Source organism: Neolamprologus multifasciatus, chromosome 23 (assembly GCF_963576455.1).
Source record: "Neolamprologus multifasciatus chromosome 23, fNeoMul1.2, whole genome shotgun sequence".
Classification (NCBI taxonomy): Eukaryota; Metazoa; Chordata; class Actinopteri; order Cichliformes; family Cichlidae; genus Neolamprologus; species Neolamprologus multifasciatus.
In genome coordinates this window covers 10315018-10331172 of record NC_140460.1, presented here as the reverse complement: position 1 = coordinate 10331172, position 16155 = coordinate 10315018, and the positions used below count along the sequence as shown (strand labels likewise).

Sequence of the window (16155 nt, the reverse complement as noted above, 5' to 3'; positions counted from 1 at the left end):
TGTCCAGTGTCTGTCTGTTTACAGGGCGGTGCCACGAGGGAAGTAGCAGCTAGCGAGAGACTCAAGTGCGGAGCGCAGCTGGGTTGTGATGTGACGAGCCTGATAGAGAGACAGGACGGAGATGGGAGTTTCTCCTCGTCCTCCTGAAACTAGGCTGGCGTGATCCAAACTTCAGAAGAGGAATTCCTCTCTCTAACTTGTACATATAAGGAACATTTGTCTTGGGTTGTAGGACAATTTTATCGCGGCACTGGGCGGGATTTAATGTACAAAGAACATCTTATTGCAAAAATTGCGCAAAAGAATTGTGTCTATTTATTCCTGGTCTCCTCCTTGGGGAACAAACTGTGTATGATTAAGACCTGCTCAGTCTCTCCTCCCTGGGTTTCTGATACACGTGTTCTCCCTCGTATTCTAAGAACCTGTGGCGTGACATTTAGGCCCACCAGCTTTAATGTCCACACAGTTTTTTTCTCACTATTAAACAAAAAGTTAAAAACGGTTCATCAGAGCTTCTAGGGTAAGACTTTATTTTGAAAAGAAGAAAAAAGAAAGCTGGTTTTCGTGCACACACACATAAACACACACACACGAGATGTCATGCGACCATATTCCTGCAAACAAACACCAGCGGCTGTCTCACCTGTGACCTTTAAACACCTGATTCCCCTCGCCATCCGACTGGAACGACTTTTCCCGACCGAGACTCTGCAAACAGTTCAAAGAGGTAAACTTTATCGTCTCCCCTTAAAGCCGGGAGGAGTCAAAACATGATTGGGTGAAAAAATGAGACAGACTCACCTGGCTGCACAGAGACACTTGGAAAATATTTCCATCACTTCCTCCACAGAACACAAAGTACTCAGCAGGGTCAAAGGTCACAGACATGATCTCCACATCAAAGAGGATCGAGAGGAGTAGCTCGCCTGAGGACAGCTCCCATACCTAGACAATTAGCAGAAACAAACACCTCTAAGACTGTGATGACTGATATTTTACTGTGCTGAGCTCTGATTGGTATGATTTAACCCATTACTACATGAACTGCAGACACAGACACAGTTTCAAGACACTAACTTGTTTAAAGAAACTAAACGAAGTAAGCTTCCTCCTCAATACCACGCTAACTCCTGATCTTGATTATGGTGAGATGAAGATCATCAGCTGTCCGCTTTACCTGGGTCACAGCTGTCTGGATCGCTGAGTGACATCAGCAGAAGTGCACAAACTCACCTTCACTGTCTGGTCTAAGGAGGCGGTAGCGACTCGAGCCTGAGCTCCCATCAGGCCGCAGTGCAGGTCTGTGATTGGCAGAGAGTGACGAGACATGATGTGGCGAGGCTCAGGGGCGTGGCTTACATCCAGTTGGACAACACTGAAACACAGTGAACAGAGTAAGTGAGTCAGAGATCCGTCTGGCACATCTCAGAGTCACAGGTGACGCGCCGACCTTACCAGGCAAGTCTGAATTTTATAAAACACACACACAGTTAAAGCTGCACCTGCTGGACACTGCGCCTCTCTCCTGGCTGACTTCACATTTGTCTTCTTGTCATGAAACACCTTACTCCTCATTAAAAGCTACAGAACGCTCCAGATGTGTTTTCAGGTATGTCTCACCTTGACAGACTCCACACCAGAGCCAGGTTGTCTTTTCCACCAGAAACAAAATGGCTGCTGTCATCAGTGAACTTCAGACAGGTGACGTCCTGATAGTGACGACTGAGGACAGACTGCAGTTTACCTGTGCACACCTGGTCAGTGAGAAAACAAAGTAAACAAACCTGAACAAAGAGACAAAAAAACCCAAAAAGACAAAAACATAAAAGGAAGAACTGTCTCTCTAAGCTCTTCCTGAACTGTTTGAATCCTCGTTCCAATCAGCTCCTTCCGCCTCTGATCACCTCCATATGTCTGCTGGAGTTTTATTCTAACATTGAACCTGCAGGAGGTCCAGATGTTCTCATGAACCAGTTTTAGTGAGTTAGTCTTAGCACAGCACGAGCTGATCTCCAATCCTGTGTTCACATTTCACTTTCCAAACCCTCCTCCATGCATTCAGCTTCTACTGTGACCTCTCTGATGAACAGGATGGAAACAGCTGAGGAGCTCTGAGATGGTGATGCTCTTTCTTAAACTCCTCTGTCAGCATCATCTAAGCAGTTTTTTGTGGTGTCAGTAAGTCAATAATGAGCTTTTATGTTAAACACCTGGAGATGCTTAAAGACGTGTTTTTTGTTCAGATTAACTTTATCTGTTAGTTCTTCAGAGAACACAAGAATATGAGAATCTTTTCTCCACACGAATGTGGGTAGTTGAGCTTCTTGTTCTTGTGTGGGTTCTCTCCTGGTTCTCAGAGTTCCTTCCCCAGTCTAAGTCCTGACTGAGCCTGAGTGCTGATCCGTCTCTATGTTAACCCTGTGATAAACTGGAGACCTGTCCAGGTGTACCTGGTGTCACCTATAGCTCAGATAATCTCCTCCCCCAGCAAGACTAAATTAAATCAGAGTGAAACAGATGGATGGATGTATTCTAAACTTTCTGTTTGGTCAATATTTTCTTTTTGGTAACAACTCTTCCTGTAATATTGGAAAGTCTGTTTTTTTTGTTTTGGTTTTTTTAAATTGTGCCACATTTGTAGAGAAAAGGCATTCGTGGGTTGAGCAACAGAGTTCAGTTATGTGGGCTGTACCCATGACAAACCAAATCTTCTCTGCCAATGCTAAACAGCTGCTATTGGCTCTCTTTTGTGTAACATATATTGGATCGGATGATTGAAGTCTGAAGAAACAAGACATGTTTAACAGTTTATTTACTGAACTGAACAATCAGGGGCCTCACTAGCATCTGTACAAACCACACAGAGCCACAACAGCCTGGCACCTTCTCATCACACTGGTCACAGACTGGCGCAATCCCATTCATCAAAGGGCAGATTGCTTACTGACCGCTTGATTGATGAGTGACCAGGATGAATGAATGCTGATGAACAGTAACTTCACATCAGTAGAGTTACTGAAAGAACTTGTGATTTGCATCATGCTGTCTGCCTATTAAGTCGTACAGCACAGGCTAAACAGGATCTTAAAAATTAATAAATTACATTCAGCCAATCAGAGCTTGAATAGACTCACCTCCCACAGGTAAATGGCCTCAGCGACTCCAGCAGCAAGAAAGAGTCCATTAGGTGAAGCAGAAAGACAAGTGACCACACCGGGACACACGATCTTCTGCTGCAGCTGATCCTGAACAACAAAAGAACAAGTGGGTGTGTCTACGAGGGAAGATCAACATATACAGGTTTACTCTGTTAGCTGGCTTAACAAAATTTAAAAAGCCCAGTCAGAGATTATCAGAGACCATGAATATCAGAACATGGGCATCAGCTTGGTGTTTAACCCCCCATCTTCTTTTCTGCTTTAGGCTCTGAGCATGATCAGACATTCAATTTTCACTTCAATTCCATTTCATTTATATACACCACCAAATCACAGCAACAGTTGCCCTAAGGTAATGCCATCCAGGTACCACACTTCATGGAGCTGTATACAGTTCAGAGCTCTGATGTGTCACATTAGAAACAAACATAAACCCCAGCAAACATTTTTATTGTGACGCTTTGTGTGCTTCTGATGATTGGGTATTACCAGCAGCATTTCTTTTTATTTTCTTTAAAGACGTCTATCAGAGTTACTACAGGAAATTAAAAGAGGAAACGCAGTGTGAATAACATTTTTGCTACCAAAATAAAACTAGATTAAATAGAATAAAGCAAGAACTGAAAACAATATTTGATGATCTCCATTATGCGCTGAGCAGTTCAGATTACTCGAGGTCCCTGAGCGGGTCCTGGAGAGCGCCCCATCTGGAGACTATTATCCTACTTCTTTAACGCCCCTCCAGGCACCAGCACAGCTGCTCCTCTGATAGGAGGACGTGGAGCTTAGTTGATGCATTTTGTGGAACATGACCCAGTGGTCTTAGCTAACTATAGGCCAATCTCCAACCTTCCTTTCATATCAAAAACTCTTGAAAGAGTAGTTGTCAAACATCTCTGATCATCTGCAGAGGAATGGCTTATTTGAAGAGTTCCAATCAAGTTTCAGAGCTCATCACAGCACAAAAACTGCTTTAGTGAAGGTTACAAATGATCGTCTTATGGCCTCTGACAGTGGACTCATCTCTCTGCTTGTCCTGCTAGACCTCAGTGCAGTGTTCGATACTGTTGACCATAATATTCTATTAGAATGATTAGAGGATGATGTAGGTATTACAGGTACTGTGCTGCAGTGGTTTGTATCATATCTCTCTAATAAACTCCAGTTTGTTCATGTAAATGGAGAGTCCTCTTCGCACACTAAGGTTAATTATGAAGTTCCACAGGGTTCATTGCTAGGACCAATTCTGTTTACATTATACATGCTTCCCTTAGGCAGCATCATCAGAAGGCATAGCATACATTTTCACTGTTGTGCAGGTGACACACAACTATCAAATCCATGAAGCCCGATAACACACACCAAGTAGTTAAACTGCAGAACTGTCTTAAAGACAAAGACCTGGATGACCTTTAATTTTCTGCTTCCAAATTCCAAAGGATATCAAACTGAGGTGATGAAACCTCCAAGGGAAAGTCAGACACAGGTCAGCAAGGTTCAAACAACAGGTGATCAGCAGCACACCCGCAACACTGAAAAAAGCTCTGCGTACCTGCTGTACCACCAGGTGTGTCCATGTTACATTTGAGCAGCACGCTTTCAAGGTAGAATGCTTCACATAGAAACTGCACATCTGTAGGATGTCTCAACAAGACCTGTGTGTACTAACACAGCAGCCTTTGCGAAAACACGTGGACTCACGAATCCGCTTCTTTAACGTTGAGCTGCAGCCATCACACAGGTAAGGTGTGAGGGCAGATACACGGGGTTCGGTAGGGGGTTCGAGTGGTTCTGACAACGGCTCTACTTTTTCTTAAGTGGCAGCTTTCTAAACGCTTTGTTTACACCTTTAGAGGGACTGCGGGTTTTTGAGCCCCTGTCCGCACTGGGCGGCGGAGCGTTACTTTGGTGACTATCGCCTGCTGAGCGAGGTGGGCTCAGGTGAGCTCAGCTGGGCCAGGTGCTGTCCTACCTTTCTCTGCAGCTCCCACACGTTGATGAAGTTCTTGCCGAGCTGCGCGGACAGCAGGTACTCCCCGCCGAGCACCGTGAGGCTGCGCGCGCCGCTGTTCCCGCCGCGGTACGAGAGCAGACTGGAGCCGCTGTGCGGGTCGAACACGGTGCAGTTCCACAGCTGGGACCCCGAATCGCTGCTCAGCAGGACCTCCAGAGGAGCCGCCATCATCCACACACACACCGGCCACCGCTGTACACTCTACGTCACGTCCGAGAACGTTACGTCACGTCCGGGCTCGGTGCACTGTGGGAGATGTAGGGACAGGCTCTATTTAGAAACACCTGTTTTTCTCCAAAAATATTTAACACAAGTAAACATACAACTTAGAGCACGGGAGGCGTTATTTATACAAACATTCTAAACAAATGATAAATCATTCAGGTTTTTACTCACCTGAAAGCAAATATGAATATTTTGCATAATTAAACCTCCATTTTAAGAACCGCACATTTTTACCCCTCAACCACAAAAGGCTGATGGGGTACGATCATCCCCCTGCTGGGGGGCCAGCTCCGTGGACACCGAGGTTTGTGAATGCGATAACTCAAGAACACGTAGGAGTTTTAATTCGACACCGCAGGTGTCGCTACAAAAATCTTGGACGAGTTCAAATCTCAGTGCCCTCGTTTTCAAGTTCAAAATAAAACAGGACACATACACTGTATATTTTTGTCTTTACAAATCACCGACCCTGGATGAAGAAAAACAGCCCCAGATCATCAGACCGCGTCTTCCTCCACGTTTGACATCTGATGTCACACACTAATGAACCATCCCTTTGCCCACTCAACGGCGTACAAAAATCCTGCATGATGAACTGAAGGGCTCAAATTTTGGTTCATAAGTCGATAACAACTTCTTCCCAGTCAAGCAAGCTTTTTTTTTCTATTCTAACATCTTAGCAATGGCTTTTTTGCTCCAACTCAACCTCTCAAATTTGTAAATGAAAGCCTTGTCTTTACAGACTAAACTGAGACTTTCTTACTATCACTATTAAGCTGTTCTTGAAGCTTTGATCCTGCGAGGGGCCTATCACGCTTGTAAGGACACCTGTAGAAATTGGTAGCACCAACTTCAATTACAGTGCTCTCGCCCTTATCACTTTTCCTACAGGTCAGATTGGAGTGTGTTTGACGTTATAAATATCTTAGAACAGTTATTGATTTAAAGCGTAATTAATTTTAAAGAAAAGTGATGGGGCACTAGCGACTCGTGTTTGAGTAAGCTCTGTTGAGCAGTGCAGCATCAACAGCGATGAACTCGAAGGAAAAATGACGACGGAGCAAAAGAATATCCTTAAGCTCTTTGGAAACTTTATTTATACACTGACACACATTACATCCTGTCTTTCAAAGCGAACATTCCTGAGTTCCACCCGCTCAATTGGTCAGGGGCGTGATGAAGCAGCATACGTGTCTTCACGGATAAACTGTGCCCCCTTGTGGTGACAACTAAAATACTGCGTCTCAGTCAAACAATACCACGAATGCAGTCCAACACATTTCACAACTTGAGTACACAAATTAAATATCTCAACAAGCTTTCTCGTTTCTAGACTGATAAAACCATGATGATTTTATTTTATTGTGCTTTCATTGAATCCGCTTTATCTTTTCTTTGGTGTTGTGGTTATCTGTAAAGAAAAGGAACCACATCGGAACCTAACATCCCTTTACACCAGACAGTTACAGTGGTTGGCTGGTTCAATTTTCTGGACTCAAACCCTTTGCACAGTGAATTTCAGTTTCTTCCTTCTGGGTGAAGATTTCTGTGTTAGATAGTTTCAAATGCTGCACTGATTCCAGCAGCACTACCAATGGTGCACGAAGCACAATTGACCAAACAACCATTAAAGCCATTAATCAATCAGCTGAACAACCCAACTAGTCAATCAATGCATCGATCAGCCAATCAGTCAGTGAACCAACATTAGGTCTCTATATTCTCTATCCTTGTTACTACTTGAATTAATAATTGAGCAAGACATTGATTGATTACAGAAACCTGGTTACAGTAGGATGATTATGATAGTTTAAATAAATCAACACCCCTGAGTTAACTGTCAGAATCCTCTTAACACAGGACGATGAGAGGGTGTGGCAGGCTGCAATCTTTTCCTCCAACTTATTGATCCACCAAAGACTCAGACAGAATTTTAATTCATTTGAAAGCCTGACATTTAGCCTTGTCGAAATTTAAAATATAGTTTTATTTGTTGTTATCTATTGTCCAACATGGGCCTTACTTAAAGTTTTGTCTGATTTCTCAGACCTGTATCTGATTTAGTGCTCAGATAAATATATTATTTTGGTTGATATTTAACATCAATTCAATTCAAGTTAGTTTTATATATATAGCACCAAATCACAACAACAGTTGACTCAAAGCATTTAATATTGTAGGCTAAAGACATTCCCATAATACAGAGAAACCCCAAACATCTCCTCCAGCAGAACCATGCTCAGGGAGGGGCTGCCATCTACCGCAACCACTTGGAGGTGAGGGAACGTAGACAGGACAAAAGGCATGCTGTGGAAGAGAGCAAGACATGATCGATAACTCGTAGTTAAATGGAGAGTGGTGTATAAAGCACATGGTGAGTTAAAAGAGGTAAGAGCAGGAGAAGTGCTCACTGCATCATGGGAAACCAGCAGTCTGAGAGTGACATGCTGTATTGGGGTGATATGGTACTATGAAGTCTTTAAGATAAAATAATGGGCCAGATTATTCAAGACCTTGTATGTGAAGAGAATGATTTTAAATTTTAAATCCATTCTGGATTTAACTGGGAGCCAGTAAAGAGCCAGTATGGGAGTAAAATGCCATTTGTTTCTAGTCCCTGTCAGTACTCTTGCTGAAGCATTTTGAACCAACTGAATGCTTTTCATAGAGTTTTTAGGACATTCTGACAATAACAAATTACACTAGTCCAGCCTAGAAGTAATAAATGTATACAAAAGTTTTTCAGCATCACTCTGAATCAAGATGTTTCTAATTTTAGAGCTATTGTGCAAATGGAAGAAAGCAGTCATAAATATTTGTGTGCACATTAAAGGGCATATCCTGGTCAAAAACGACACCAAAATTCCGCTGGAGTGCTGGAGGCCAAGGTAATGCCATCCAGAGTAAGAATCTGGTTAGATACCATATTTCTATGATTTTTAGGGCCAACCACAATAACCTGTTTTATCTGAATTTGCCATAGAAATGAGAAATGTCCACGGCAAGCAGGAAATTAGATGTGATCCAGGTTTTTGTGTCTTTAAGACATTTCTGTAGTTTAATTAGTGTGTGTTATCTGGATACATACATACACCAAATAACACAGATGTTATCATGGATAGATAAAGTTGGGTGTCCTCTGCATAGGAGTGAAAATGTATGCTATGCCTTCTAACTGCTTAAGGGAAGCATGTGTAATGCAATCAAAATTGTTGCTAGCACTGAACCCTATGACACACCATAATTAACCTTAGTGTGTGAACAGTGACACTGATGTGGCTGTGCAGAAAACTGCAGGGTGGCCAGTTAATAACTGCACAAGTAAAAATATCAGCTGATGTTTTAGAAAACAGAGTCACTGTTTGTCCTCCAGTGACCTAACCGACAGAAAGAGAATGACATGGGGAGCATCTTTATTTAAATGTACTTTTAGCTTTATAGTCACAGAATAAATGATCTGAACAAGTTCACAAATACTTTTGGCCTAAATAATAGAATAGAATAGCCTTTTATTGATATTGTTCATGTACAATAAGATTGTAAAACATCTTAATAAAAAGTAGCTTTTATCTCTAGGTAAAATACAACTTTTTAACATCTGCCCCTGGGAGATGAACAGGAGAAGTGGCCTGTCTAGGAGTAGTCTGTGTGTGTGTGTGTGTGTGTTTTAAAACTATATACGACAATTTTTGGGAACAGGTGGTGGCATCCCCAGTAGCCCTGAAACCATAGAGTTAAACACCTGAAGTTACCATGATAACCAAAAACCAAAACCCTGCCTCTTGCAGAGTTCTGACTCTGCTGTGTGTCATGCTGGTAGAGATAACCCGAAAACTGTGAATTTACATCAGCCGTCAGCAGTCTACACTACCTACTCAGGTGTATTGGCGGCTGACAACATTTCACAAACGAACACTCAGGGACTAAAAGTATAAAAAAGTACTATCAGTGCTACAAGTACACAATTATTACTTGATCATTACATGAGAACAGGTGGAACAGCACACCTGTACATGTTCCAGAACAACATGATGGAAACTAATTTTTGTTAAAGTACAACACCTTTACTGTCCTGCTGGAAAATAACGAGGGCCAAAAGTCTGAAAAAGCAGAAATGTCCCCACAGAGTGAGTCATACACACTGTGCTGATGTAAACAGTCTGTGGGCTCGTCAGCTTAATTAATCCTGACCAGCTGCTCCTGGTAATCCTCCTTCCTCTGTCCCTCTGACCAATCAGAGCACCTGATGTCATCCTCGCTCTTCACCCCTCCTCGTGTGTGTATGTGTTCAGCCTCTTTGTGGTTGACCGGTTGCCGCGGCAGCAGCAGTGTGAGGACGGAGTTCGTATGAAGCGTCGTTGTTTTCCTCTGAGAGGAGACCACAGCCTGCTGACCCCTGACACACACACACTGTGAGTAATACACACACACGCACGCATACATGCCGTGAGTAACACACACACACATGCTGTGAGTAACACACACAATCACACACACACGCCGTGAGTAACACACACGCCGTGAGTAATATACACACACACACACACGTTGACTAATGAGGCTCAAACAGTTTTATGAACCCTAATTTCCTTCGGGATTAATAAAGTATTCTGATTCTGATGAAGAAGCTGTTCTTTAGTTCTGTGCTCTTAATTACATCACTGCAGAGCAGCTGACTGGTCACCTTTACCTTTAGTGACAAACACCTGAATCTTGAAGTTTTACCAGATAATGGGAAAAGATAGAAATGGGTTAAACAAACACTGTAATCAAAACACTAAAGAAGTTATTTTTAAATTATATTTTACTTCTAAAAATAAGGCAAAAAAAGATTGTTTTATGATGAAACAAACAAATCGATAAATACTAAATAAAGGCTTCGCTGACAAATCTGATTTTGTAGATCAGTTTTATTTTTAACCTTCTCTCTGAAACCATTAAGAATCAGTTTTTACATGTCTCACTATTTCAGCCTGGGGTTGAGGCAATGTGAACAGGTGCAGTCAGGGGGTGTGGCCTGTCTCTCAGGAGGCTCATCCAGCAGCAAACCCAACACCGCGTCGGCCAGGCAGCGGCCAGCAGCATCTCCGACTCGTCGTCTGCGGTTTGAGGATGAGACGGAAAAGGAGGCGGAATCTCGTTACCTGGAGCGACAGCGGCAGAAAAGACAGACGGGGAACTGCGGAGTTGGTGTGGTGATGTCCAAACCAGACTTGAACCTGTACATCAATGGCACGGCGGAGGCAGGGCACGCTGTTGGCAAGCAGCCAAGGGGGCGAACAGTGGTGAGCAGAGCAGGTCAGAATCACACCTGTGAGAGAGGAATAAGATGCGGAGTCAATCTCTGGCAACACTCACCTGGAACTGACAAGAGGGGGAGCCTAAACAGACAGCACCTTAACCTGCGGACTGAGCCAATCAGAGAGACCTACATCGGCTCTGTCACCAGTGTGGAAAAGGATGGGGCTTACACACAGGTGAGACGGCAATCAGTGGAGCTAAATGGAGCCCAGGTGACTTTTCATCAAGCCATGCCCTACGCTGGCCTGCCAATCAACCCCTATGCCCCTCACTCAATGGGGCTGTGTACCACCCACCCGCCCAAACTGCACAGAGAGCATCAATTGGGGCCTGAGCCTAGGGAGAGGAGAGGGCGTGAGGTGGAGGAAGATCTGAACAACATGATGAAGAACTCCTCATCCTCAGAGAGGAGCGCAGATACAACAGGTGAGAACTTTATCTCCTGAAAAACATTTGCCTGCACACTCTGTGTTGAGCTAAGAAATTTACCTGCTAAATCACCACAGTAACTTGTGCCGAAGGCATCGCCTAGTCAGGATCAGGTGATGTTCAGAGTTTGAGTTTAAAATCAGCTGAAGAATTTCCTTTGATTCTTTTATGTGCAGCTTGTTCCTAAAAGCAGTTGATGAAGCTGCGGCAGCTCAGACTGAACATTCCTGTGTTCGTTGCTGTTACAGAAAATGTCTAAATGTTGTGCTTGATTATGATCTGCTGCTGTTTCTTTCACACTGCTGCAAACACAGAAAACACACCAAGCATAGCTGTTCAACAATTTACATTAATTCACGCTGATCTGATTTCCACATCTTCTTAATCACCCTGTGGGACAGGAAGCTTGTATGTTAATGTTTTACATGGATTCACTGCGATTCAGATCTTAATTTTACCACTCTGTGCCACAAATCACCAGATTAAACAGCTACTGCACCATTCGTCTCTCAGATTATTTATATTAGAATTTTATGTTCTTTACAGATTTTTATCTCTATTTTTATCATCATCTTCTGATAATGGCTCTAACTGGACTGGCAGGACTCACAGATATCATTTAGTGCAGAGGAAGAGTCACAAGTTTTTATGTGAGCGCACTCAGAGCCTGAAGCCCAGTTTAACAGAGAAAGTTGATAACCAGTATGCTGACACCCATCATCTCTGACTGGGATTTTAAGTTTTGTTGAGCCAGCTAACACAGCGAAAGCCTGGATATCTTGAACTTCCTTGTACCTTGTAACTTCTGTTGTACCTCTAAACATAAACATGGAGCTACCATAAATCATTTTTATTTAATCTGTGAGCAGTTTGTTTGGCCTCCCGAGTTCACTGCAGAGCTGCACATGATATCACATGCGCCTCTAAACACACCTTAACCTCTAGATTTCTAATTTGTTTACAGCTGAGAGTCATCCCCCGCCCACCTCAGAGCCAATGAGAGCAGAGCTCCACCAACTTGACGTTTCACTTCCTGCACAGTGAGTTTGTGTGATTTCATTATGATAGCTGGTCAAGGAGATGAGCATCACACCTGGATTCATGTGTTTCATGAGTTTAGTTGCAGCAGCCTAACTGATCGCTTACTTGGATTTAATTGTGTTTTGATCACATGCTCATCCCCGCTATTCAATTCAACTCAATTTTATTTATTCATCGCCAAATCACAACAGTTGCCTCAAGGCGCATATTGTAAGGTAGACCCTACAATATTACATACAGAGAAAAACCCAACAATCATATGACCCCCTACGAGCAGGCACTTTGGCGACAGCGGAAATGAAAAACTCCCTTTTAACAGGAAGAAACCCCAGCAGTGCCAGGCTTAGGGAGGGGGCATCTGCCGCAACTGGTTGGCGTGAGAGCAGCAAGACAGGATAAAAGACATGCTGTGGAAGAGAGCCAGAGATTAATAACAAGTATGGTTCAATGCAGAGAGGTCTATAATGTATAATGTAAATGTGTGGACCTCCACAATTACCCTTAGTGTGTAAAGAGGACTCTCCATTTACATGAACAAATTGGAGTCTATTAGACAGATATGATACAACCCACTGCAGCGCAGTACCTGTAATACCTACAGCATGCTCTAATAATTTTAACAGAAAATTATGATCACAACAGTATTGAACACTGCACTGAGGTCCAGCAGGAGAAGTACAGAGATGAGTCCACTGTCAGAGGTCAGAGGCCAGTAATGGTTTAACTACAGCCGATTATTAGAGATAGGTTGATCAAGATTGAAGCATTAATTAATGGCAGGACTTCTGTCTTGTAGGAATGGGGTCTAAAAGACACGTTGATGGTTTAGAGGAAGCAATTACTGAAGTTAACTCAGAAAGATCAATACACTGTTTAAATCCAGCTGGGATCTCAGGTGTTTCCAGGTGAGGTGTCATGTGACTGATCTCAGGATCTGTGTTGCAGTTTAAGCAGCAGAGAAGATTCCTCCCGTCTTTCTCTGCGACGTTTTTTCTCCACCGTCACACTGAGCAGGACTCGAACCAGCAGCCTCGACCGCCTCTGCTCACGGACCCATGAGCGAACCCACCCTTCCCTCGCTGACTCCACCTCCTCAATTTCCAGGAACTCCTCCAGCCTGGTGAAGAAAACTTTATCTGTTGAGTCGCTCAGTGTGGTGAGAACATGAATTATACATATATCTATATAGCTATATATATATATATATATATATATATAATCTGTTTCCTGTCTGTTCAGCAGGAAATGCCACTTTTCCAGTCAAGAAAGTCATCTTTGGAGCTGAAGAAGAAGAAAGATCGTTCTGCGAACTATAAACCAGCTGCTGAACAGTAAGACACACACTTCTCTTTTCTCAGACCAGCCCATCACAGCCTACCCACCTGTTTGTTTCTCAGGTCCTTACCTGGTAGTCTTGGCATCAAAGACATCAGTTGTCCCTCTTCAGTTTGCTCTGTTGGGCGGATTCTTCAGATTTGCCCTGATGGGACATTTTTATTGGAGCTTAAGCGACCAGTGGGTCAAACGTTTGGCTTCATCATCAGCAGAGGAAGAGGACGACGTGACACTGGTACTAACTCTACCGACACTTCCCCTAATACTTAATATATATAAGTATTTTTCACATTACTACTGATATCATCTTAAATACTACTCACATTACTAAATATATCGACTCACTAATATGCTGGGGTCAGGGAGATTCTATCTGGGGACTTTATTGTCCTGCTGTGGAACAGTGACGGTAATGTAGAAAATGACAGTTCCCACAATGAAATGAGCGTGCGGCACCACCAATAGATCACAAAGCACATCACTGCCTGATGAGCCAGTCACAGCTGTTCCTTGCACCATGCAGCTTGAAGTTTCCTGGATGTAGTCCAGGAAAATGACACTGCGTTAAACAACTGCACAAGGATTGGATCACTGCCACATTTGTCCTGCCTTTCCACACAATTTAATTTGTTCTGATTGGATCTCATTTTTATAATTTTTTTTTCAAAAGTATAAATACATTTCATCATAGTTTTGTCCTTGTGCATCCGTTTTTAATTAATTACCATGTTGTATTGTCAGGAAAAAAACGGTTATCGACAAAAACTATGCAGAAAACTATAGGTCAAAAAATGTAACAGATTGAGTGTATGTAAGCATCACAAATAAAACTACAATGTTTGGAAGACCTGTGTTAAACATTCCTTACACTGTTTAAATAAAGAAAAAACTACATTTTTATAGAGGGGTTAATAATTCTTTCCATGTAAGTGTGAGAATTTTTAAATGAATTCTAAAGTCAATTGGGACCCAATGTAAAGAAAATAAAATGCAGGTAATGTGAGCTGGCATCCCAGAGTGTTTCAGGAGTCTGGCTGCAGCATTCATTATTGCTTGGAGGCATAACAGAGATAATTTGTCCATGCCCATAAAGAGAGCATTTCAATAATCTAAGTGTGATGATACAAATGCATGAACAATTTTCTTCATTTCAGAGGAGGCAACTATAGCTTGCAATTTAAAAATGTTCCTTAAATGGAAGAAACAGGAATGGGAGATCAATTTTATATGTGAGTCCAAGGTCAAGGATGAATAACATACAACACCAGAGGGCATAAGAAGATCATTTATAACCTCCACTAAAGCTGTCTCTGTGCTGTGAGGAACTCTGAAACCTGACTGAAACTCTTGAAATAAATGATTCCTCTGTAGATGATCAGTTGGCTGTTTGGCAACTACTCTTTCAAAAAAAATTTAGGTGAAATGAAGGTTGGAGATTGACTTATATTTAGTTAAGGCAGCTGGGTCAAGTGATGACTTTTTAAGTAACGGTTTAACTACTGCCAGCTTTGAGCAGTCTTGTAGGAATGGGGTCTAAAGACATGTTGATCATTTGGAGGAAGTAATTATTGAAATAAAGTTAGAAAAATCAAAATCAAAACTCTAAATAAATATCAACGGTATTGAAAGTAGCTGTATATACTGGTACATCTGTGAAATGGTTATGAATAATTTTGTTTTGCAATAGTTAACATTTTATTTGTGAAGTTCATGAAGTCATTACTAGTTAATGTTAAAGGAATGGTTGGCTCAACAGTGCTCTGACTTCTTATCAGCCTGGCTACAGAGCTGAAGAGAAACATTGTTCTTTTTTTCTTCAATCAGTAATAAATAGTAAGACATTCTAGCTTTATGAGGGCTTTTTTTTTTATAGAGCAACAAACTACTAACATTTTTATGTACATTACAGGTGTGTATATAGAAGACATGAACAGCAGCACTGGGAAACTGTATGCTGGCCTGCTGGCTATTGGAGATGAGATCCTGGAAATCAACGAGGAGAAAGTGGCCTGCCTCAGTCTGGACCAGGTGACAAACCTCCTGATCGAGAACCAGTCTGTCACCATTCGGGTCCTTCGACACCAGAGGACATGTTCAGAGTGATAACCACACTGCCTGACTGAAGAACCAGTTGCCAACACTGAACCTGACTCACCTGTTTATGGCAGTAACAGAGTTAAAGCAAAACTGCAGTCTATGTCTTACACTTTCTCATGATGAGAAGCTTCTTGTTTCCTGTTAAATCACTTTGACTTGCTGGTGTGAATATTTGTTTAATGCCATGCAGTATTTGTCCTCAGAGCTGATACTGTTTTTTGTTTTTTCAATTTTATTTCATTATTATATTAATAATATTAATATTGATTTTTTTTGTTTTGTTTTCATGAAGTAGGTTGGTTTTTTATTTTGTCTGTGTTTGTTTTGCTTTTGTTAAAGAAAAAGAAAAATTGTTTAAAAACAGCTGGGACCTGCCAAAAGAAAATTATTCAAAGTGAAAAACTCATTGGTCAATAATTGAAATCAGTCAGACTGGATTAAAATGTACCTTAATCAAATGGTCAAAGTCTGTTTTCTTTTCTTTTCTTTATTGAATAAAAAAAAAAAAGAAGCTCGAGACATATCACACCATCGGTCACCAGATAATACTTTTAT

General features: G+C 42.1%; 2 protein-coding genes across 3 annotated transcripts in view; one reads left to right on the top strand and one right to left on the bottom strand.

Moving 5' to 3' along the window:
- Positions 1 to 5400, bottom strand: part of wdr18 (WD repeat domain 18) — a 25097-nt gene extending 19697 nt beyond the window's left edge. The window contains exons 1-6 of the mRNA XM_085151741.1: positions 5131 to 5400; positions 3135 to 3245; positions 1621 to 1754; positions 1234 to 1375; positions 802 to 945; positions 644 to 708 (exon numbers count right to left, since the gene is read on the bottom strand). Coding sequence (XP_085007867.1) covers positions 644 to 708; positions 802 to 945; positions 1234 to 1375; positions 1621 to 1754; positions 3135 to 3245; positions 5131 to 5343 — 809 coding nt within the window. The 5' untranslated portion in view covers positions 5344 to 5400. The remainder of the gene's footprint in view (positions 1 to 643; positions 709 to 801; positions 946 to 1233; positions 1376 to 1620; positions 1755 to 3134; positions 3246 to 5130) is intronic.
- kiaa1614 (KIAA1614 ortholog) lies at positions 4799 to 16155 on the top strand. 2 transcript variants are annotated; one of them, XM_085151732.1, is made up of 8 exons: positions 4799 to 4899; positions 9636 to 9809; positions 10370 to 11124; positions 12092 to 12167; positions 13114 to 13324; positions 13408 to 13499; positions 13566 to 13738; positions 15413 to 16155. In XM_085151732.1, the coding sequence occupies exons 1-8, from the start codon at positions 4799 to 4801 to the stop codon at positions 15604 to 15606; spliced, it is 1776 nt and encodes a 591-aa protein (XP_085007858.1). In that variant the 3' UTR covers positions 15607 to 16155. The 2 variants fall into 2 exon arrangements, with proteins under 2 accessions (XP_085007858.1, XP_085007857.1); XM_085151731.1 differs by lacking the exon at positions 4799 to 4899 and having other exon boundaries at positions 9668 to 9809; positions 13411 to 13499.

What these genes read in the sequence shown, in the direction of transcription:
- kiaa1614 (XM_085151732.1), top strand. Translation starts at nt 4,799, where the DNA reads ATGTCTCAACAAGACCTGTGTGTACTAACACAGCAGCCTTTGCGAAAA. An exon ending in GAGGAGCGCAGATACAACAG is followed by an intron (nt 11,125 to 12,091) that starts GTGAGAACTTTA and finishes ATTTGTTTACAG; the next exon opens with CTGAGAGTCATCCCCCGCCC. An exon ending in TATAAACCAGCTGCTGAACA is followed by an intron (nt 13,500 to 13,565) that starts GTAAGACACACA and finishes TTTGTTTCTCAG; the next exon opens with GTCCTTACCTGGTAGTCTTG.